The sequence below is a fragment of the Topomyia yanbarensis genome, chromosome 3, assembly GCF_030247195.1.
Source record: "Topomyia yanbarensis strain Yona2022 chromosome 3, ASM3024719v1, whole genome shotgun sequence".
Lineage (NCBI taxonomy): Eukaryota > Metazoa > Arthropoda > Insecta > Diptera > Culicidae > Topomyia > Topomyia yanbarensis.
The window spans coordinates 372,116,020-372,142,024 of NC_080672.1; the positions used below are offsets into that span (position 1 = coordinate 372,116,020).

Below are 26,005 nucleotides of genomic sequence, written 5' to 3' on the forward strand. Positions count from 1 at the left end.
AAATAACAAAAACCCCAGAAGATACGACAACTGAAGAAATAACAACAACCCCAGAAGATACGACAACTGAAGAAATAACAACAACTCCAGACGATACGACAACTGAAGAAATAACAACAACCCCAGAAGATACGACAACTGAAGAAATAACAACAACCCCAGGAGATACGACAACTGAAGAAATAACAACTCCAGAAGATACGACAACTGAAGAAATAACAACAACCCCAGAAGATACGACAACTGAAGAAATAACAACAACCCCAGAAGATACGACAACTGAAGAAATAACAACAACCCCAGAAGATACGACAACTGAAGAAATAACAACAACTCCAGACGATACGACAACTGAAGAAATAACAACAACCCCAGAAGATACGACAACTGAAGAAATAACAACAACCCCAGAAGATACGACAACTGAAGAAATAACAACTCCAGAAGATACGACAACTGAAGAAATAACAACAACCCCAGAAGATACGACAACTGAAGAAATAACAACAACCCCAGAAGATACGACAACTGAAGAAATAACGACTACCCCAGAAGATACGACAACTGAAGAATTAACGACTACCCCAGAAGATACGACAACTGAAGAAATAACAACAACCCCTGAAGATACTACAACTGAAGAAATAACAACAACCCCAGAAGATACGACAACTGAAGAAATAACCACAACCCCAGAAGATACGACAACTGAAGAAATAACAACAACTCCAGAAGATACGACAACTGAAGAAATAACAACAACCCCAGACGATACAACAACTGAAGAAATAACAACAACCCCAGAAGATACGACAACTGAAGAAATAACAACAACCCCAGAAGATACGACAACTGAAGAAATAACAACAACCCCAGAAGATACGACAACTGAAGAAATAACCACAACCCCAGAAGATACAACAACTGAAGAAATAACAACAACCCCAGAAGATACGACAACTGAAGAAATAACAACAACTCCAGAAGATACGACAACTGAAGAAATAACAACAACCCCAGAAGATACGACAACTGAAGAAATAACCACAACCCCAGACGATACAACAACTGAAGAAATAACAACAACCCCAGAAGATACGACAACTGAAGAAATAACAACAACCCCAGAAGATACGACAACTGAAGAAATAACAACAACCCCAGAAGATACGACAACTGAAGAAATAACCACAACCCCAGACGATACAACAACTGAAGAAATAACAACAACCCCAGAAGATACGACAACTGAAGAAATAACAACAACTCCAGAAGATACGACAACTGAAGAAATAACAACAACCCCAGAAGATACGACAACTGAAGAAATAACCACAACCCCAGACGATACAACAACTGAAGAAATAACAACAACCCCAGAAGATACGACAACTGAAGAAATAACAACAACTCCAGAAGATACGACAACTGAAGAAATAACAACAACCCCAGACGATACAACAACTGAAGAAATAACAACAACCCCAGAAGATACGACAACTGAAGAAATAACAACAACTCCAGAAGATACGACAACTGAAGAAATAACAACAACCCCAGAAGATACGACAACTGAAGAAATAACCACAACCCCAGACGATACGACAACTGAAGAAATAACAACAACCCCAGAAGATACGACAACTGAAGAAATAACAACAACTCCAGAAGATACGACAACTGAAGAAATAACAACCCCAGACGATACCACAACTGAAGAAATAACAACAACCCCAGAAGATACGACAACTGAAGAAATAACAACAACCCCAGAAGATACGACAACTGAAGAAATAACAACAACCCCAGAAGATACGACAACTGAAGAAATAACAACTCCAGAAGATACGACAACTGAAGAAATAACAACAACCCCAGAAGATACGACAACTGAAGAAATAACAACAACCCCAGAAGATACGACAACTGAAGAAATAACAACAACCCCAGAAGATACGACAACTGAAGAAATAACAACAACTCCAGACGATACGACAACTGAAGAAATAACAACAACCCCAGAAGATACGACAACTGAAGAAATAACAACAACCCCAGACGATACGACAACTGAAGAAATAACAACAACCCTAGACGATACGACAACTGAAGAAATAACAACAACCCCAGAAGATACGACAACTGAAGAAATAACCACAACCCCAGAAGATACGACAACTGAAGAAATAACAACAACTCCAGAAGATACGACAACTGAAGAAATAACAACAACCCCAGACGATACAACAACTGAAGAAATAACAACAACCCCAGAAGATACGACAACTGAAGAAATAACAACAACCCCAGAAGATACGACAACTGAAGAAATAACAACAACTCCAGAAGATACGACAACTGAAGAAATAACAACAACCCCAGACGATACAACAACTGAAGAAATAACAACAACCCCAGAAGATACGACAACTGAAGAAATAACAACAACCCCAGAAGATACGACAACTGAAGAAATAACAACAACCCCAGAAGATACGACAACTGAAGAAATAACCACAGCCCCAGACGATACAACAACTGAAGAAATAACAACAACCCCAGAAGATACGACAACCGAAGAAATAACAACAACTCCAGAAGATACGACAACTGAAGAAATAACAACAACCCCAGACGATACAACAACTGAAGAAATAACAACAACCCCAGAAGATACGACAACTGAAGAAATAACAACAACTCCAGAAGATACGACAACTGAAGAAATAACAACAACCCCAGAAGATACGACAACTGAAGAAATAACAACAACCCCAGAAGATACGACAACTGAAGAAATAACAACAACCCCAGAAGATACGACAACTGAAGAAATAACAACAACTCCAGACGATACGACAACTGAAGAAATAACAACAACCCCAGAAGATACGACAACTGAAGAAATAACAACAACCCCAGAAGATACGACAACTGAAGAAATAACAACAACCCCAGAAGATACGACAACTGAAGAAATAACAACAACCCCAGAAGATACGACAACTGAAGAAATAACAACTCCAGAAGATACGACAACTGAAGAAATAACAACAACCCCAGAAGATACGACAACTGAAGAAATAACAACAACCCCAGAAGATACGACAACTGAAGAAATAACAACAACTCCAGACGATACGACAACTGAAGAAATAACAACAACCCCAGAAGATACGACAACTGAAGAAATAACAACAACCCCAGAAGATACGACAACTGAAGAAATAACAACAACCCCAGAAGATACGACAACTGAAGAAATAACAACAACCCCAGAAGATACGACAACTGAAGAAATAACAACAACTCCAGACGATACGACAACTGAAGAAATAACAACAACCCCAGAAGATACGACAACTGAAGAAATAACAACAACCCCAGAAGATACGACAACTGAAGAAATAACAACAACCCCAGAAGATACGACAACTGAAGAAATAACAACAACCCCAGAAGATACGACAACTGAAGAAATAACAACTCCAGAAGATACGACAACTGAAGAAATAACAACAACCCCAGAAGATACGACAACTGAAGAAATAACAACAACCCCAGAAGATACGACAACTGAAGAAATAACAACAACTCCAGACGATACGACAACTGAAGAAATAACAACAACCCCAGAAGATACGACAACTGAAGAAATAACAACAACCCCAGAAGATACGACAACTGAAGAAATAACAACAACCCCAGAAGATACGACAACTGAAGAAATAACAACAACCCCAGAAGATACGACAACTGAAGAAATAACAACTCCAGAAGATACGACAACTGAAGAAATAACAACAACCCCAGAAGATACGACAACTGAAGAAATAACAACAACCCCAGAAGATACGACAACTGAAGAAATAACAACAACCCCAGAAGATACGACAACTGAAGAAATAACAACTCCAGAAGATACGACAACTGAAGAAATAACAACAACCCCAGAAGATACGACAACTGAAGAAATAACAACAACCCCAGAAGATACGACAACTGAAGAAATAACGACTACCCCAGAAGATACGACAACTGAAGAATTAACGACTACCCCAGAAGATACGACAACTGAAGAAATAACAACAACCCCTGAAGATACTACAACTGAAGAAATAACAACAACCCCAGAAGATACGACAACTGAAGAAATAACAACCCCAGAAGATACGACAACTGAAGAAATAACAACAACCCCAGAAGATACGACAACTGTAGAAATAACAACAACTCCAGAAGATACCACAACTGAAGAAATAGCAACAACCCCAGAAGATTCGACAACTGAAGAAATAACAACAACCCCAGAAGATACGACAACTGAAGAAATAACAACAACCCCAGAAGATACGACAACTGAAGAAATAACAACAACCCCAGAAGATACGACAACTGAAGAAATAACCACAACCCCAGAAGATACGACAACTGAAGAAATAACAACAACCCCAGACGATACGACAACTGAAGAAATAACAACCCCAGAAGGTACGACAACTGAAGAAATAACAACAACCCCAGAAGATACGACAACTGAAGAAATAACCACAGCCCCAGACGATACAACAACTGAAGAAATAACAACAACCCCAGAAGATACGACAACCGAAGAAATAACAACAACTCCAGAAGATACGACAACTGAAGAAATAACAACAACCCCAGACGATACAACAACTGAAGAAATAACAACAACCCCAGAAGATACGACAACTGAAGAAATAACAACAACTCCAGAAGATACGACAACTGAAGAAATAACAACAACCCCAGAAGATACGACAACTGAAGAAATAACAACAACCCCAGAAGATACGACAACTGAAGAAATAACAACAACCCCAGAAGATACGACAACTGAAGAAATAACAACAACTCCAGACGATACGACAACTGAAGAAATAACAACAACCCCAGAAGATACGACAACTGAAGAAATAACAACAACCCCAGAAGATACGACAACTGAAGAAATAACAACAACCCCAGAAGATACAACTGAAGAAATAACAACAACCCCAGAAGATACGACAACTGAAGAAATAACAACTCCAGAAGATACGACAACTGAAGAAATAACAACAACCCCAGAAGATACGACAACTGAAGAAATAACAACAACCCCAGAAGATACGACAACTGAAGAAATAACAACAACTCCAGACGATACGACAACTGAAGAAATAACAACAACCCCAGAAGATACGACAACTGAAGAAATAACAACAACCCCAGAAGATACGACAACTGAAGAAATAACAACAACCCCAGAAGATACGACAACTGAAGAAATAACAACAACCCCAGAAGATACGACAACTGAAGAAATAACAACAACTCCAGACGATACGACAACTGAAGAAATAACAACAACCCCAGAAGATACGACAACTGAAGAAATAACAACAACCCCAGAAGATACGACAACTGAAGAAATAACAACAACCCCAGAAGATACGACAACTGAAGAAATAACAACAACCCCAGAAGATACGACAACTGAAGAAATAACAACTCCAGAAGATACGACAACTGAAGAAATAACAACAACCCCAGAAGATACGACAACTGAAGAAATAACAACAACCCCAGAAGATACGACAACTGAAGAAATAACAACAACTCCAGACGATACGACAACTGAAGAAATAACAACAACCCCAGAAGATACGACAACTGAAGAAATAACAACAACCCCAGAAGATACGACAACTGAAGAAATAACAACAACCCCAGAAGATACGACAACTGAAGAAATAACAACAACCCCAGAAGATACGACAACTGAAGAAATAACAACTCCAGAAGATACGACAACTGAAGAAATAACAACAACCCCAGAAGATACGACAACTGAAGAAATAACAACAACCCCAGAAGATACGACAACTGAAGAAATAACAACAACCCCAGAAGATACGACAACTGAAGAAATAACAACTCCAGAAGATACGACAACTGAAGAAATAACAACAACCCCAGAAGATACGACAACTGAAGAAATAACAACAACCCCAGAAGATACGACAACTGAAGAAATAACGACTACCCCAGAAGATACGACAACTGAAGAATTAACGACTACCCCAGAAGATACGACAACTGAAGAAATAACAACAACCCCTGAAGATACTACAACTGAAGAAATAACAACAACCCCAGAAGATACGACAACTGAAGAAATAACAACCCCAGAAGATACGACAACTGAAGAAATAACAACAACCCCAGAAGATACGACAACTGTAGAAATAACAACAACTCCAGAAGATACCACAACTGAAGAAATAGCAACAACCCCAGAAGATTCGACAACTGAAGAAATAACAACAACCCCAGAAGATACGACAACTGAAGAAATAACAACAACCCCAGAAGATACGACAACTGAAGAAATAACAACAACCCCAGAAGATACGACAACTGAAGAAATAACCACAACCCCAGAAGATACGACAACTGAAGAAATAACAACAACCCCAGACGATACGACAACTGAAGAAATAACAACCCCAGAAGGTACGACAACTGAAGAAATAACAACAACCCCAGAAGATACGACAACTGAAGAAATCACAACAACCCCAGAAGATACGACAACTGAAGAAATAACCACAACCCCAGAAGATACGACAACTGAAGAAATAACAACAACCCCAGAAGATACGACAACTGAAGAAATAACAACAACCCCAGAAGATACGACAACTGAAGAAATAACAACAACCCCAGAAGATACGACAACTGAAGAAATAACAACAACCCCAGAAGATACGACAACTGAAGAAATAACAACCCCAGACGATACGACAACTGAAGAAATAACAACAACCCTAGACGATACGACAACTGAAGAAATAACAACAACCCCAGAAGATACGACAACTGAAGAAATAACAACAACCCCAGAAGATACGACAACTGAAGAAATAACAACAACTCCAGAAGATACGACAACTGAAGAAATAACAACAACCCCAGACGATACAACAACTGAAGAAATAACAACAACCCCAGAAGATACGACAACTGAAGAAATAACAACAACCCCAGAAGATACGACAACTGAAGAAATAACCACAACCCCAGAAGATACGACAACTGAAGAAATAACAACAACCCCAGAAGATACGACAACTGAAGAAATAACCACAACCCCAGACGATACGACAACTGAAGAAATAACAACAACCCCAGACGATACGACAACTGAAGAAATAACAACAACCCCAGAAGATACGACAACTGAAGAAATAACAACAACCCCAGAAGATACGACAACTGAAGAAATAACAACAACTCCAGACGATACGACAACTGAAGAAATAACAACAACCCCAGAAGATACGACAACTGAAGAAATAACAACAACCCCAGAAGATACGACAACTGAAGAAATAACAACTCCAGAAGATACGACAACTGAAGAAATAACAACAACCCCAGAAGATACGACAACTGAAGAAATAACAACAACCCCAGAAGATACGACAACTGAAGAAATAACAACAACCCCAGAAGATACGACAACTGCAACCAAAGAGCCGACTACTGCCTCACAAAATCCAACAACCACAACGACTACAAAATATCCAGTTAGCACAACAACCACAACGACCACAACAGATCCCGCAACATCCACAACAACTACCCCAGCGCCTGATGTAGTATTGGAGGCTGTCAATAAAGCAATTGAGCTGGTGGATTCGTTAAACGATATTTTTAAGACTTTCTTCGGACAGAAGAATTGAATTATTAATGATTTCTTTTATCGATCTGAAAATAAACTTGTTGTGCCATTTATTTTATTTCCGAAAATTCTTAACCTTAGTTTAATTCCGTAGATGGAAAATATAACTATCAAGATTCCATTCGTCCTTCGGGCGGCGTACGATGCCATAACTGTGAGCTTTTTTATTCAAGCGTTATTTTTAATCTCTCGTCTGATAGGAAAATTTCATCATTGACGACGCCAACCGGTTGGAAGTGCACCAGATGACGACGAACGCAATCCGACGCGGCCGAAACAATTTGAGCAGTTCGAAGCGGAAGCTGGGACGAATAGGTTTTTTGGTAATGACGCAATTCGTTGGTAGTCAGTAAGGACATAAAATTTTCTAATCGAATGTTTGCTCCCTCGTGGCACAGATTGGCTGCGGAAAAACGATTTTCCCCAGCGAAAAACTGATCGCCAACACCATCGCACAACAGATGAAGGAGAAGGCACTGGATGACATCTCAGGGTTGGACTTTGGGTGGTGGTCAATCTGGACCGAGCACACCGGGGAAGGTCACCACCAGCATCAGCATCACAATCAGCAGCAACAGGAAAAGCGGAAGCAGTTCCAATTTCGAAGGGTCCGACGGCAGACAAATGGAGAAGATTATGAGAACGATGAGGATGATTATGATTACAACTACGACGATGAAGATGAAGCGTGAGTATTGTTTTGGTGGTTTGGTCGCTGCAAAAAAGCGTGTTGTAGAAAAACAGGGGCAATTGTAATGGTATTTTTGCTTGATTACAGTGAACCTACCGAGATTCCCCAGCATGCCCACCGGCATCATCACGGCGACGGTTCGGTAAGTTTTTCGTTTTCCGTTTTGCTTGCCGTTTCTGCATCCCCGACTTCCTATCTAAGATACTCATCAGAATCATGAAACGACACCGATCATTCTCACTCACTGTCTAACCCCTTAGCTAGTAACTAGGATGTTGTACATATAGTAAAATACAAACATACACACTGACACAGGCACGAGTTCGATTCCCGATCTCGACACAGTCACGATTGCAGTCACTGTTCTCTTGTCCATTCTGTCTGGTTATGCGTGTCACTTACAAAGTTGTGGTTTGAATTGTTACTCCCTAACTGATCATCAATCATCCACCGGCAATCTTCCCTGTTCCCTTCTTTGCAACTCTCTAAATAACTTCGACCACTGCACTGTATTGTGGTTCCATGCCTATTGTTTTCTTTTCGACATCAGTTTTTTCGACCCTTATATGTTGTCCCACCACCGTTATGCTCCTGTACTGTTTCTTTCTAACTGATTTTGTTCTAACCTCTAGAATCGTAGAATCTGTTACATGCATTCATTCTGAGTAGTTTTTTCATTACGGGTAGATTTTTTCACTGTACAAATAAAGAATGTCGCCGAGAAAGCTACATTTGAATAGTTGATCAAAGTTTGTCACTAACACTTACTAATCACTTCGTTCGAAAGTGACGTCGATGAAGATGCGAATGTTTTGTATGTTACTAATATCTAGATTGTTGGATTAGTAGGACTTTTTACGTTCCTAGTTTGTAAGTTATTTATTGAACATCAGAGTAAAGTTGTACAAGCGGTCCGCCATTGTTTGTTTATTTGTTACTGTTAACCGCAAGAGAGGCGAATACCAAAAAATGCCAGCAGCGAAAAGTTTTGTTGTAGAATTTTTCATTGTAATAATGTGCCTTTCGGTACTGTCAAATTTACGCACTGTTTCAAGGTAGAATGGATTTCGCATATGGGACTGACCGGGTACAATAGGTGCCAACTAATAACACACAGAAAAATCATTGTTCCCAAAATCGTGAAAAAGGGACCATGAATTCTGGAACAATTACATTTACATGTTGCGGAAACAGGACCATGAACGAAAATCATGTGTTTTATATTTAAGTTCAATTTCCCTTTAGTAACGTCTGCATAACGCTTTTATTAGTAGAAATATTTGTTATTTTGTGAACTTCTGTCACGGTTTCCGCCATGTCATTACCAAATCGATTTTCTGTATGTGAACTAGTTCACAGATTTATGAACATTATTCATAAAACCAAAGGTTGACAATACCTTATTCAAGAATGTTTTAGTGATATCCAACGTGGAAAACAGATCGAAGTGGTGAGTAAAACGAAAGCAACTATGTGCAAAAATTCCCCCCAGACGCAAGATTCGAACCTGCAACCCTTGGGACTTCGGGCCAATGCACAAACCTTTATGTTATCCCTGGGCTATGATGATGTCCCAGGAAGAACACGTGATTATCCCATTGGCGACAGTGATCGTACCATTGCCTCTAGGGAGAGATCACACACAACATTTGATCCATTTATTTTCCACACTGGATACCGCAAGGCCAGGGTTTTTATTATCGTCTGATGTATGATTTTTAGTTCATTACCCATCGCACTTCAGTGGGTGACAGAACTAATGAAGACATTATTCATAAAACCAAAGGTTGACTCGTAATTTTATTCGTAGATTTAGAAACACTGTGTAGAGCCCGACTATACGACGTGTACTGATTCATGATTTATTACATCTTAAACATGATCTAGTTTTCGTGGTTGTGGATCAGTTCACAAACCCAAAACATTTTCTCGTGAACTATTTCATAAAAATCGCAACACTATTCATAAATTATTTCAACCATCGTGAACTAGTTCATGATTTCAAATATATGTCACTAATCAATACCCGTGCCCCCGAACTGGTTCACATAATTATTTAAATTTTACCCATGTATTCGTGACTTGAGTCATGATTCCTAGCGAATTGGTCAGGTTCGTGAAATAATTTACAAATTCATAAAATAGTATTCATCGATATGTGAACTGGTTAATTATTCCTAATATAATAGTAAAGCCTGCCCATCCGTGCTCGCAAAATAGTTCACAAAATCATAAAGTATTATTCATGAATTCGTGAACTGGTTCATGACACCTAGTACATGATTCACGTTTTATCTTGTGTGCTAATATTTAATTTCATGCAACTTATGAAATTTTTACGTGAACTATGTCGTGAACTATGACATAGTTATGTCTACCTGCTAGTGACTAGTATTGAATGCGAGTAAGAAATATAGGAAAACTATTAGGATCTCGAACATCGTTATTCATCTGATAAGGTTCTATGTGATGTCCGGAAACTGCACTGAGCACGAATAATACATTACAGAGCCACAAATCGTGTTCGTGCTATAGTTCACAAAACAAGATACCGCGAATTAGTCACACTTTTATGATACCGGACATATTGTCACGTTATTCCGAGTAAAAAATCCAACAGAAATTTAAAAAAATGGCATATCAAGATAAGGAAAAAATTTATGATTATCATGACAAAACTGCTGAATTCATGAACATGAGTCACATTGATCTACGTGTCAAATTCGAAAGTGGCTTCAAGAATAAAATATGACTAAAGCGTGCATATAAATAAGGAAAATCTTGACTAAGATCCTGAAATCGTAACTAAAATTCTGATATTATGAACACAAACCACTCTACTTCTGACTAAAATATCACGATAGCGTAAATAGATATTACGGAAATCGTGACTGACATCCTGGGATCCTGAAAATAAGTCACATTACTCGTGACCAAAAAAACAAAAATCCTGACTAAAATCCTGAAATCATGTACACAAATTACACTACCTGTGACTTCTGACTAAAATATCACGATAACATGAGTAGAAATTACGAAATCGTGACTAAGATCCTGAAATTATGACCATAAATCTCACTACTCTACCAGAAAAATCCGATGCGAAACTCATAGGTAAAATATCACGATAACGTGATGAGAAATTACAGAAATCGCGACAAAGCTCCTGAAATCATGAACATTGTTTAACTGTAGGGTCTTCTAGTTGATATACGTTATACAAAAAGAAAAAGTGTATCATCAAACCAGGAACAAGAGTCATAAAAGAAAATTAAACATGTTCAGGAAACTACCACAGTAACCCAACCAAACATTAGAACTGGATGTATATTTTTGGCACGAACTAGTTTTTGGAAAACACAAATAGTTTCATGAGTACGAGATTTACTATATATAACTTCAGGAACTTGGTCACGATTTTCGTAAATCGTTCAGTTCACGATTTATTGTTCATGAATTTATGGACGGATTTTTTTCCGTGCGTTATGTAGCCAGAATGCCTTACTTTATTCGTCTACCATCACCCGGTACAGTATGTACATGTCTCGCATATCTAAAACGTATATAATATAGCTATGCTCTAAAAAATCTCGCACTGAAATTCCGAATTTTTGATTGGGTTTCATTTGTCAATGTGACAGAAAAATAATTAGGTGGAGTCTACTGAATTTATTTGCACTAAGAAATTAAAATTTTCTGTTTACAAGTTTCGCCAACATTTTTTCCGTGTACATTGCCAAGATCACCATCGCTCATCAGTATCAACTAGACCTTCTTTGTTCCCATTCTTTCATCTGGTGAAAAATTTACCGGGACGATGATGGTGGAGGCGAAAGGTGTTTCATAATTTCAGAAAGACCATTTCGTCCTCCTTCGTTTCACCTACTGGACTGCTGATGTGATGGGACTATTTACTATGGTTTGCGACCGACGATAATGCCTTGTTGCTGCCTCGTTTGGTCCCGACCCGATCCGAGATCCAACAAAGGAAGCACCGGGCGTAAATGCGGGGCAATGGAGCGGAAGTCCGGCTTCCCGGTGGTCGGTTGAGGCCGCTTCGAAACGTACGAGGAGCTCAACATATAGTCGCAATTGTAGTCTCTCCAGGTGTTATTTTTTCCCCCTGGGTAGAATGGTGCCATGTCACGGTTGTCTCACGGCAGATGGATTTACGTCCAGTTTAGTGACCTGATTATTGTTGATTTAAGCATTGCATCTAATTTAGGCCTTTTGGTGGGAGCTTGAATGGCTCCTTTAATAGAGAGATTCGTTAGAATATTTTCTTATACACGTAAATAAATTTATGTCCGAATTTGTGAATAAAGTGCCATGAATTCTGGAACAGCCACATTATTACGTCACGAAAACAGGACCTTGAACAAAAATCATGGGTTTAATAATATTGTTAAATTTTCATTTCGAAATACCTGCTTAACGTTTTTATAGCTGAAATTGTAATTGAAGTTCACAAAAAATAAATATGCACAATATTTATTTTTTGTGAACTACAATCACAATTTCAGCTATATCTGTACCAAATCCTTTTCTGTTCGTGAATTAGTGCACAATTTTGCGAACAAAGTTCATAGACCGAATGATTATTCGTCGTAATATCCATAAAATTAGGAAAATTGTATAGTCCGTGAATTGATTCATGATTTATTACATCCTGATCATAATCTGGTTCTGGTCGGTATTGCACCCTGATCATGATCTGGTATTTTCTCGTGAACTATATCGCGAAATTTAGAACATTATTCATGAATCTTTTGGTGCCTCGTGAATTGCCCTATGATTCCTAGTTAATTAGTCACGATTCATCGTGACTAATTAACGCGCTCATTCTCAAAATATCAAAATATGTTTCCACTTTCATGAAAAAAATTGCAAAAAGTGTAATTTTGTGCATAATCTTAATATTTTCACGAGAACAGTTTCACTGAACTGAGAATATTGGTCATGATCACAAATTTATGAGATATCACATAGTCTTGGAATTTTCACATGAACTATTCCACAAAATTTGGAACATTATTCATGAATGTGTTTTTGTTCCGTGAACTGTTTCATTAATTGAGAGGTTGAAAGCAAAAGTGGATTAAACATTCACTGTGAGCAAAAATGGTTTAATATTAATTAAGATCAAACCCGGTTTAAGTACCCGTAGGACCAAAAATTGGGTAGAAAAAAACTTAATGCAAAAATGGATTATAAAGATATCCCACTTTTACCCTAAGAATGGCTTGAGAAATTATTTACCACAAACCTCTGAAAATCATCGTCAATGTGGGTGTCATTTGAAAGGGAGTGACCAGTAGAAGACGAAAATTGATGATTGACGTCTTTTTGAAATTCAAGATGGTTGCTTCGGGTTACTACAAAATATATCATCAATATGGATGTCGTTTGTAGCATGATGGTCAGCGGATAACGGAAAAGGATCTTATCATTCTTACATCCAAATAGATGGTTGTGATGAATTGATATTTCTTCGTTGAACAGAATTTACTTGAAGTTAATGGTAAATACTGTCGTTATTCCAAATATCTTGGTAATTTTAAGTGCTAATTCTGGTTGTACGATTGCCACTATTCAAAACGTATCTTTTCGATTTACCTAAATTTTTTAAATTCGGTATTTGCAAAGTTTATTCGCGAAATTGGTAAATTTATATATTATCCCAAAGTAGGTATGCGACCTCACTTCACTATTCGTAGTTAACATCTGCTCCATTCCCTAGAAAAAAGGTTCCATCTTTTGTTTCACCGTGCATGTGGACACTATACGACCGTTTTCGGAACCTAGTTCTTCGGATTAAATATTATTGGCGACATATGGCTTATCAAATAACATAATAGCTCGCTGACAATGAGCAGTAATTTGGACACATTTAACACAGGTTTCGGAATATTTTACAAAATTTATGAAACTTGTTTTAATAGATGTTTACATCTTTCTCACTTGGTAATATTTAGGCAAACGATTGGCTATATAAATTGCCCGACGTTTCGACCGTGTTGATGACATTTTTCAAGGGAAGTTTAGTCTAATCGATTACGACAAAATCGATTAAAGCTAATTCCACTGGAAAAAGGTCATAAAAAACTGCCGAAGCGTCGGGAAATTTATAAAACCCAAATATTACCGACTGAGAAAGCCGTAAACATTTGTTAACATTTCCGTATCCAGTCGTTACAACATCTAAACATAACCTCTTTATGAATCATGGTTACATGTTGATTCTACGGATTAAAGTTTATTAGATCAACTGACAATACTCACATTCCATCGGGGTATGGCAAGAATATTCAAAAAGTCTTCGGTCTTGGTTATCGAACTTCGAATTATCCGACACCATTCCTAAAATATGGGAAAGTGCCAACAAATAATTTTGTTGCTTATTCAATTGATGTTTTTTAATGTTTCGTCAGACAGCAGTGCCTCAAAATAACCCTCGGCCATAGGAATTCTGGAATTCTCGCTCCCGGTTGAAATATGTGTGTAAGGAAAGGTCTTAAATGGGTGAAGTATGCACTCATATATCATCAACTTGATATCGTTTGATGTAACGCATGATAGGAATATTAACAAAATATCTTCAAACCCAGGCAGAGTGCGAATAAATTAATGGCTTATCATATTTGATTCCTACACTCACCGCGTAAGAATAAATATTTAGAAAAAAAGCCAACGTAATAAAATTTTAATTGTAACACTTTACTAATTGATCTTTTGTCGAACCGATACAGTTTGATTCATATAAGTAAGCAAACTTGATCGTAGAAATTATTCACTTTTGAAATTATTAGAATTTGTTAACGAAAAACTAAGTTGTTGCACAACTAATTACGTTATATCTTCAAAATCAGCTACGCGTCGTAAAAATCCTACTAAATAAAGTACCATGAACAAGTAATATTGATTTCACTGTTTTGTGGCAAACGGAAGTCGCGGTATTGGTTTTAAAGATGGCGTCATCATTCAATTTCCGTCATCTACTGACCACCCCCTTCAAAATGATACCCATTAGACCGGCAACAATTTTGACTTTATTTCGGAACACTGCTAATTCGAATGGTAATTGGTAATGGTAATACTATGCAAAATATGGGCTTTTTCCGATTAGAGGTGTGCGCCGCGCCGCCGATTTCAGGTAAAGGTCGGCGGCGCGCCGGCGTCACGCTGATGTGCTTACTATTTTTACATGCAATCGTCGGCGCGGCGGCGGCGGCGTGGCGCACACCTCTATTTCCGATAGCTCTAGTCCTAGCTCTAGCCCACAAGCCCACAAGAGGGTACAAGTTTCTGTAGTAATATACATGGAAACTCGGAAATAAAAACTTAAATTCCAATAAAAACTTTCACAGTAACTCTGCGTACCTCAAAACTTACGGTCGCGTAGCTTTTTTTTAGCGAATAGCTTTGTTGAAGGTCGCATATTGATTGGCGGGTCCTCTAAAATGTTATTTAACTTTGAAGACCAACCAATTTTTTTGAAATTTCCTATTCTAAGCATGTGCGAAAAAGAGGCAACGCATAACTTTTTATGAGAATATCTTTTTACTGCAAAATCGGATCAATTTGGAGTCTTGGGCAATGTTGATCCTTACACCTTTAGCTATATAGCTGCAGATTTTGGGATGCACAAGATGATACTACCATTTTGTACTGAATTTATTGATTCTATTGCCTATTTTTCATATATTTTCACATACAAACTCGATTAGTCGCTCAAAAAAAAGCTCATATTCGACAAATGGTATGTGAAGCCAATTACCGTTTGATTTAACAGTGTTCCGAAAAAAAAGTCAAAATTGTTGCCGGTCTAATAACCATACTGAAGATGATTTTCAACTTGAAGCCTCGCCCTTGATTCTCAAAACGGCGTCAATCATAAATATTCGTCATCTAAATAATGACCACCCCCTTGTATTTGATATACATATTGACTGTTTTGTGACAATCGGAAGCCGGCATGTTGGTTTTCAAAACGGCGTCAATCATGCGTTTCCGTCATCTACTGACCACCCCCTTTAAAATGATATGTAAATTTTGATGAGAATTTTCACTGTTTTGAGCGACCGGAAATCGTCATATTGTTTCACAAAATTGCGTCAAAAATCAATCTACGTCATCTACTGATCTATCGCCTTTCAAATAACACCCATATTGATAATGGTTTTCACTGTTTTGTAGTAGCCGGAAACCGCCATCTTGGTTTTCAAAACGGCATCAATCAACAATTTCAGTCTTCTATTGAACTATACTGAACCTATAATTCGCGAAGTCTAGGGTGTCGATCGGTTTGTGTTACATTAATGCAATGTTATCACCCACAAATAAGTCTGAAATCTGAATGAGAAATCGACTATATTCCAAACGTCTGTTATGTACCTATGTTTCTTAGCGCAAAATGGATTAATATTCTATACCTTTTTTCCTTAATCTTTTGTCGAACCATTTTTACGCTTATTTCCCACTTTTGCAGGCCTTTCCACTTTCAAGATATAGTCATAGGTACGAGTAGTTGGTATAAGGAAACTATAAGGACCTCCAACGTCGTTATTTATTTAATAAGGTTCAGTATGATGTCTGGAAAGAAAACGAAAAGTGCGCTGAGCGCCCAGAACACATTATAGGGTCCCAAATCGTGTTCACAGTTCACAAAACCTGAAAATACCGCTGATCAGGTACACTTTTATCGTCCAGTTCATATCATCGCGTTAATCTGATAGTAAATCTTCGAACTGGAGCCAACTGTTTCCAATCGATACGTTAGCTGTCTGGCAACACAGTCTTATTTTTAATCGAAAACAAACTCTTTTGTCTTTGTCCAACAAGCGTTCGTTTGGGACCTTTTTCAAAAATTCGATAATTGTCATTTTGTTGTTAGATTTGTTGTTGTACAGCAATTGATTGCCATTTGGCTTTTCAGGATCATCTGTTTAGATCGTGCTCATATCTTTTCGCGAACGAAACGCTCGACTTTTCTTGCTCTGAATTTGGTTCACTCAACAGTGTTCAACAAGATATTAGTAAAAAGCTGACAAATCTGAAAACAAAACAATGATCGAATTCCTCAAAAAGGTTTCAAACGGACCGCAACGTCGGATGAAGAAAAAATGGTTTATTTTTGATGAACAATAAGGCAACATAGCTAGGCACCTAACTTAAGCTACGGAATAACATATGACGATAACACGAACACAAAAATGCTGACATCATGAACATCATTCAATTTATGGTATTTTGGTCGATATATTTAATAAATATCAGTATATCAATCATTCTCCCACCTCCTTGAACGCCAAACGTTCTTCCTTGATTGCACACAGCCAGCGAAGGAGGAATCTGCTTCGAAATCGACAACCTCTTCCTAGATTTTCGCTGAGAATAATATTAGCGTGTCTCTTTTCCGGTATTCGCGCTACATGTCCAGCCCTTTGAAGTCTGCCGGGTTTTATCAGCCTTCCGATATAAGCATGTTTGTATACTTGGTACAGCTCGTGCTCCAAGCGTCTGCGCCATTCCCTATTTCTTGCTGTGCCGCCGAGTATTGAACGCAGAATTCTTCTCTCAAACATACCCGATAGTCAGCTTTCTTCAATGTCCACAGCTCTCGGCCGGCCATACAGAGCAACAGGGAGTATCAGCGAATTATGTAGAGTAATTGTGTGTCTGTAGACTACGCAACATCAGCTGACTTCGTAAATCATAGAAAGTCCTATTCGCAGCCGCAACACGCCTTTTTACTACGTTATCTAGTGATGTGGTGTTTCAAAAAATATGAAATCATCGACGTCGGACGGAAGTGTAAACAGTAAGGAACCGATATCACGGCAGGCAGACATGGCAGCTTCTGCGTCATTTACGATGGGACACCCCGCTGTGCTTCTGTAGCCACCAAAGCATTCAGGAGAATCTTTCCTGCTAAGGGAGGTAGTTTAAAGCACTACCCCCATCTAATTATTTTTAAATTTAAGAAAAAAACATGTGTTTCTGCGACTCTTAACAAATTAATTTGTATCTCGTTTGCGTTGAACAAATTGATGAGGAAATATTAAGAAGAAAATGGCTATTTTCAACGATCAAAAACAAGGTTCAAGATACTCATTCTGCTTTGATATTGCGCGTCTTGTCTGAAGAACTAAAGGAACTGTCACCGTAATTTTTGCCGTGATGATCTGTCGAGATTAGTGATCCGCAAAAGCAAGAAATGGTGCTCCGGACAAGTACCGGTGGGGCTATCTACCATGTCAGTGCTAATAATGTTCAATAAATTAACCGCGACGAAAACAATCAACATCCTTACATACACTACCCGTCAAAAGTTTGGAACCGCTTCAATAAGTATTGCACCACCCATATTTAATAATGCAACACTCGCCAAAAAGTTTAGTATCACCTAAGATAGGAAGAATTCATGATGCTGTATCTGTTGGGGAGGGGAGGGGATAAAGAAATTTGTGATATGGACGAAGGAGGGCATCAATTTTAGGCAAATTTTGCGAAACGTAATATTTCAAATGTCCCTTATCCTAACCCAAATCGTGGCAGCTGTACTACTGACAACTGCAAAATCTGCGTCAAGTACCTCAAAATCAACAGCCAGTACCATCAGTTCACACTTGTGACCCGTAAGGACAAGAAGCGAGGAAGAACATCTGATCGGTAACATGAAAACAGCAACCACAATGATGATACGAAAGTGTACAATAGCGAGATATATCAGAACGACCGCAGTTGGTGAAGAAAAACATATTTATCCGCTTCGTAAACAGGTCTCACCGCTTGATGGCTAGTCGCTCGCACGAGATCTACCGAACAAGCGTAGAAATTCGTTTTATTATTTTTATTGTTAACATCGTGTAAATATACAACAGACCCACGGCTCCGTTTAGCTGAAGCATTGAATCTAATTAATTATATAGTAAAGTAGAATTTTTTCTATATAAGACCGAGCACTAAAACTCTAAAAATGAGCAATTTATTGCTAGTGATTGGCATGTTTCACAAAACTCGGATATAATGCTAGCAATTTGGCTGGATAAAGTCTGTTATTTTAATTACAGTTTTTTTTAACTGTGCACTAGACTGCCAAGAAAAATGATGATTTTTTCAAAACTCAATCGGCCCACCCCTGAGTCGATTCCCAGTCCCACCAGGAATACTTTCTGCAAATTTGAAGCAAATCGGACAAGTCTAGCTACCGGACCAACGTGCCTGAAGTTTGTATGGGATTTTTCAACAATTTACATGGAAAAAACGCACTAGCTAGCATTTTCGTCGCTAGGTGGCACTGTATGCACCGTAATATCACTGTAAGTGAAAATAGGAAAGATAATTTATTTGTCTACAACTTTGTCGAAGACTGCTAGTGAATCCGGCTTTGTTAAAAGAAGTTATTAAACTTTTAACGAAGTGATGTCTGAGTCAGTTTTGCATGGGGCCTAGCAGTGCATGGTTGTGTATCAGGACTCGATTCCCATGAACTACACATTTTTGTAAAATAATGGTTAGATTACATTACATAATACGAGCTATGTTTTGGTTATAAAATTTTAGTTCCACCTGTGGCGGCATAGAGAGCGCCAACACTAATTTTACATAAAAGAGAGATAGACTATCGAAATGTTCGGAAGAATTATTGTTCTACAACTTTGTGGAAGACACCTAATTTCTATCTCTCTCCATTGAAAAGTTAGAGTTGGCGGTCTCTATGCGGTAACATGTAGAACTGAAATGTTCTAACCAAAACTTAATCGAGTACTGATGCACAACCATGCACTGCTATGCCCCATGCAATTCTGACTCAGACATCACTTCGCTAAAAGTTTAATAACTTCTTTTAACAAAGCCAGATTGACAAGCAGTCTTCGACAATGTTGTAGACAATTAAATTATCTTACTTATTTTCACTTACAGTGATACTACGGTGCATACAGTGCCACCTAGCGGCGAAAATGATAGCTAGTTTGTTTTCTCCATACAAATTGTCGAAAACTTCCATACAAACTTCAGGCACGTTGGTCCGGTAGCTAGACTTATCCGATTTGCTTCAAATTTGGTGCAAGTACTCCTGGTGAGACTAGGAATTGACTCAGGGGTGGGGTCATTTTTTTCTTGTCACTCTACTGTGCATTGTACTGTGCAAACACCAGGCATCACACTCAAGCGGCATGGCAAAAAAATTCAGTTTGCTAAGAACGATATAGCGGAGAAGAAAGTTTATGTTTTCGCGTCATTTTCACTAAAAACCATTGACACTTAATTTCATTTTCAAGCAAGTAATACGTTCTACACTAAAGATTGTTGATCCGGAAACAAACTGTGATATTTTTAACAATCGTGTAATGAACAATCGAAACGCATAAAAGAAAAAAAAATCATGTGAAAGTAAAACAAATGATATACTCACATTCACTCTATATTTTCCAGCTATTTCTTCTAAGCAGAAAAGTATGAATGTGTAAGTCGACTCCCTAAAGATCAGAAAGAAAAATGAAAGAAGAAAAGTTGTATTTGCATGCTTCATGTTTTACTCGTCAGTAACTGACACCAACTTGCTGCCAGTTAGGCAATATATCCAAATTAATACCAAAATTGGCGCCAGCCAGACACTAAATCCCAACAGTTCACACAACATGTGTGAATGCCTAAAGTAACTGGCTGGTACCGAGCAGCGAGGCCAGATGTGAAGACATGTCTTCATTTTGAAGATATTTGAAATATTGTGAAGACATTTTTTACATTTTGAAGACAATTTTTTAAAATATCTGCTCGATTCCTGGTAGAATTCTTGCTCAAAATCAACAACCGTTTCTGAATTCTGGTCGTTGAAGACAAATGAAGACATTTTTTTTGTTGAATGTGAGGGCAATCGAAAAATATACCTGATATCCCTGGTATCGAGTGATGTCTCGGTTAGCCATGCACAGTAACTTTGGGTGGCCGACGATCTTTTAAAAGAGATTTTTCATAATGTCGAAACCCATGAAAAGGAATGATGCTTACTTAGAAAAAAATCTAAAAAGCTATATTCCTCATCTCGCAGTGGAAAGTGGCTTGTCGATAATTCATTACTAAATTTTACGGAACTGCTCATGCTTTAAAGAAGGAAATCGTATATGTTGGCAAAAGTAGCAAAGCAATATTTTAGATTTCGATTTTTGAAAAAAAAAAACCTTTGGTTGCTTCTCAAATATTAATTCGATTATTCTTTATATTTAGGACGGTACACGAAAATCACAATTAACCCTCCGGAAGTCTCGCAAATGGCTCACTGAACGAGCAGTAGCAGCTGCTCTAAGACGATTTCGTTAGATTTTCAGAGCAGCGTGCACTCAGTGCACTAGCGCGACTTCCGGAAAGTTTACCAATGAACTGACATATCAACATTTCTGAATAAAATATTTTAATTTTGTTCCTACTTTTTATAACTGGGATCTCACCGCTATTTCAACTCAAAACAGTAAGTTTTCAAAAACGAATGTCATCCAGAATCACAGTAACCAGTCAAGCAGCGCTCAAACTAGATCAGGCCTCATGTTTTCCGAGAAGAGCAGTTACTTCATAACATTGTCACATGAACGATCGCGCCCATGGTCACAGCACTGCAGCACGTGACCGTAGAAACACGCCAAACCGAAATTGTAAACAAGCGTATGCATTTTGGCACCGGTACTTTCCAGTCACATTTAAAACGGTATCCCACGTACAGTTTCATCACAGCGGTCCGCCATCTCCATCACAATAACCTTCTGTAAAGCGCACCGAGATACCACCGCGCCATATAAATATGCAGCCCAGGTGTGTCTTCGCTCACAAACCGTTCCCAATCCCCGTTCTTCGCGATGTTGCTGTTAGCAATCACCTTCCTCGTCGTCGCCACCATCGCCGTTCCCGCTACAGTCACAGTAAATGGCCAACTCACCGAATCACCGTTCTTCCGAGCCCTGGACACCTGTACTCGTAACTTGACGCTACCGGCGAAACGATTGGAACAGTATCAGCTTCTTGTCTTTCCGAACGATCCCGATACGCACTGTTTGATTCGTTGCATTCTCATGGATCTCCGTGCGTGGCATGATCGAACCGGCGTCACGCACTCGGTTCTGCAGCAATACTTCAATCCACTGGGCAGTCCAGCTACCGCGCACCACCGAGTCCAAAACTGCCTGGCTCAGGTGGCGGTCAACTGTCCCGCCGGAGATGCCTGCGCTCGAGCTTACTGGTCTTTCAATTGCTACAAGAAACACTTCGGTAACTACTTCTTCAGTCGGGAACAGTTCGTACCACCGACGGTGCAACAGCGAAAACGTTACACCGTTCAGTGCGCCGACAAGCTGAACATTCCTCGGGAGCAAATTGTTGAGTTTGTCCATCGTAACCGGAGTGATCCACGATTCGCTTGCTTCATCCGATGTACCGGACTGGCGTCCGGGTTGTACGATGATCTGACCGGGCTGCTATGGGATCGACTGTACGTGACACTGGGGGGGCAGGAGCAGCGGGAAACATTCCTGGATCGAATGTATCGGGCGGTGGACAGTGCTACCGTGACCAGCACGGGACGATGTGCAGCTGCCGAACAACTGACGCGACCTCTGCAAGCATTGCTTTTTCGCGTCTTTGGCCTCAACTATCGGAAGAGAGTGCAGTTGAGCTATAATCTGAAGGGACGGTGATATTGAACGTTGGAATAAAGTCGAAATTTGACGGATGTGTTTTTTTAAACTTTCTAAGAACCCTAGCTCAGTTACAAATCTTATGTCCTTGCAAAAAATGTTCATGTCATGTGGCTTCCCACATGCACTCGTAATCTGCCGGAACGTGAAACTTGAAACCTTGTCGATAATCCTATCGCCACAAACCGAACCTGTAAGCATTCGGAATTGGAAAGGCGTTATTCGCCTTCCACCTAATCACCGACTGTTCACGGTTAGGAAATTGGAACCGTACATAAATTTGACATGCAATGGAACTAAGTGGAACTCGGGAAAAGCGGAACCTATACAATAAGCACCCGCAGAAGGAGCAAATTGAAAAGGAATCCATTTCTACCCCCTACCTTTCTTCCTATACGGGGGCTTCGTACTCTATTTACACCGTTCTGGATGGAAATTTAGTCTTTCTTGGAATTTGCATATATGTAAGTGGCTCGAAGTAAATTTCACAAAAAGGTGGTATATCTTTTAAAGTAAGTTCTTAGAAAAGGTTTTACCTTTCAACTAAAGATGGATCGAGTCGGGTCAGAATGTACATAAATAAAGTTTGGGTGGAAGATGGGTTTGCCCCACATTGCTAACGTTTATTGATAGCATATTCACTGTTCGACGCATTGTTTAAAATGGTAGAGCGAAGATTTGGGTATTTAATTCAAAATTTTGCTTTACTGAAACAGAAATATTTTACGTTCTTCATGCCAGTAAAGATATTGATTTCAATTTAAACGCATTTCGCATCGAGTGTTCAATGGAGATAGATAGAGAGTACCATTTCTGTCTATTGAAGTATAATTCTTATAATATTTCAATATAGGAGTCTAGTTTAAACATTTTAGCCAGAATAATACCCGAATTTTTTACCATGGGTAACTTCCGTTGTACTGAATAACATAGCTATGTTTTTGCGTTATCGGATCGGAAATATTCACAACAATTTTGTAACAAATTTTGTAGAATCTACATTTACTCAAATAATGCAGAAATTGAGGTTATGAAATATTTTATTCCATTGCACCGCCCATTTTATGTCTATGAACGTTGGCTTCACGTAAAAGAAATTGCATGGAAAAAAATCATTCCTGTAAGCAGCAGCACGCAAAGCGGACCGCTCGTAAGATTCACTGGCAGGAAAGTTTCCCGTAAGCAGTTGGCAGCGAAAATCGTTGTTAAAAGTGTTCCAGCTACGGGAAGCGTGCCCGTGAACCGCACCAAGTTTGAACGTGGTTCAACTATATTGAGTAGAACAGCTGAGAGGTAAACTTGATCGAATCCAACTAGCATCAGGTTATTCAGCCGATTCTAGGACTTTTTTTTATTTCGATTATGGAGGTTTCAACCTTAAGGTCATTCGCCCCTTCGGGTTAGAAAAATCTCACAAGGAAAAATTTCTAACCCTATACGCGGGGTTGGGTTGCCCGTCCCCTTCTAGGACATTTATTATGCGATGCTGCTCCAGTAGTAGATTTAGTAAAAATGTAGTAAAAATGTACAATTCTCACGGTTCAATCAAGCAATGAGTCATGTCAAATAAACTAAAGGCAATTTTTCAGTAATCTTGTGAAATGTAACACAAAATCTTACTGGTATAATTGTATTCGAATCTTCTACGACCTTATCCAAGTTTACTGCAGATTCGTCGTGTACATTGCCATCTCGTAGTCACGTCGTCGCTGTTGTGCTATTTTATGACAAGCGCCATTTTGCACATTTCGAGAAAAACGATTTTTAAAGTTTGTGATTGAATATCTTGAAGCTTATAAATGTTATAAACAATTCAAAGAAGACAATTGATGCTTCTATCTATTCTGTATTAATCTCCCAAATATTGGGAAGATCGATTGATTATGTTGCAAGTTTTTACTATAAATGTAAACAAAAGTCGCGCTCACACGTGTAATAGTTGTGCATTGATGACAAAATTTGTATAGCGTGTCAGAATCGTGCATGGAAAATTTTTCATAGAAAAAAGCATCAATTATTAACTTTTATTCATATCTTTGGCTTCATTTGGTCTATAAACAATCGATGAGATGCATTTTGAAGGAAATTAGTCAGGGATTCTAGAAAAAATAGTTATTTTTGGTTACAGTGTTGCCCATCATGCTGTATTTCCAGTTTAAAACATAAACTGTATTTTTCTTACAGTTCGTGTATTTTTATTTTGAAAAAGATTATGCCATTGTGTTTTTCAGAAAGTTTTATACATAAAAACATGTTATACATTAAGATAACTTAAGCCAATCCCCAGACAGTCATTTGAAGCAAAATATTAAAAATTTCCCTGCACATTTCTCGCTATATTTCAGTAACCAAGTAGAATATCAAAATTCCGAAAACGCCATTTTTGCAGATTGTTTTAGTCAAATAATGTGGCATATCTAACTCAGTTTACCCCAAAATAGCGTTTGTCATAAGTTAGCGCAACAGCGACGACGTCTGCTCTGCAGTAATGTTTCTGATATTCCCCACATATAATTTTTAAACCAATAGTTTGTACTTTTACTAAAAGTAGTAGAGTTGGTTTTGATAGCAGCTGATGCGTTTTTCTTATCAGTTTCCCATGCAAGGAGGCCTTCCGTAGCGTGTTCTGCGGTTGCCTAACTAACATGTGAAAGTCTGACTTTCCTACACACACAGCGTTGTCTGAGCATGGGTAGTGACATGATTCAAACATTCTCGCAACTCGAACATCGTATTGCGACTTGACATTTTTGACAGCAATTTCTGTAGTACGCTGGAGTGTCAGTAGAGGGTCTAGAATATAGACAAATTTTGATAAACTGAATTGACTCAAACTCTGAGTCGTTTCATAGTCCCTCCAGGACTGTCTTATCC

General features: G+C 38.6%; 1 protein-coding gene across 7 annotated transcripts in view; it reads left to right on the forward strand.

Annotated features, from left to right (window-relative positions):
- LOC131690329 (uncharacterized) overlaps positions 1-26,005 on the forward strand; it is a 561,476-nt gene that overhangs the window by 465,081 nt on the left and 70,390 nt on the right. For all 7 annotated transcript variants that reach the window (XM_058976022.1, XM_058976025.1, XM_058976026.1 and 4 more), the window contains 3 exons: positions 7,954-8,076; positions 8,152-8,441; positions 8,532-8,586. In XM_058976022.1, coding sequence (XP_058832005.1) covers positions 7,954-8,076; positions 8,152-8,441; positions 8,532-8,586 — 468 coding nt within the window. The remainder of the gene's footprint in view (positions 1-7,953; positions 8,077-8,151; positions 8,442-8,531; positions 8,587-26,005) is intronic.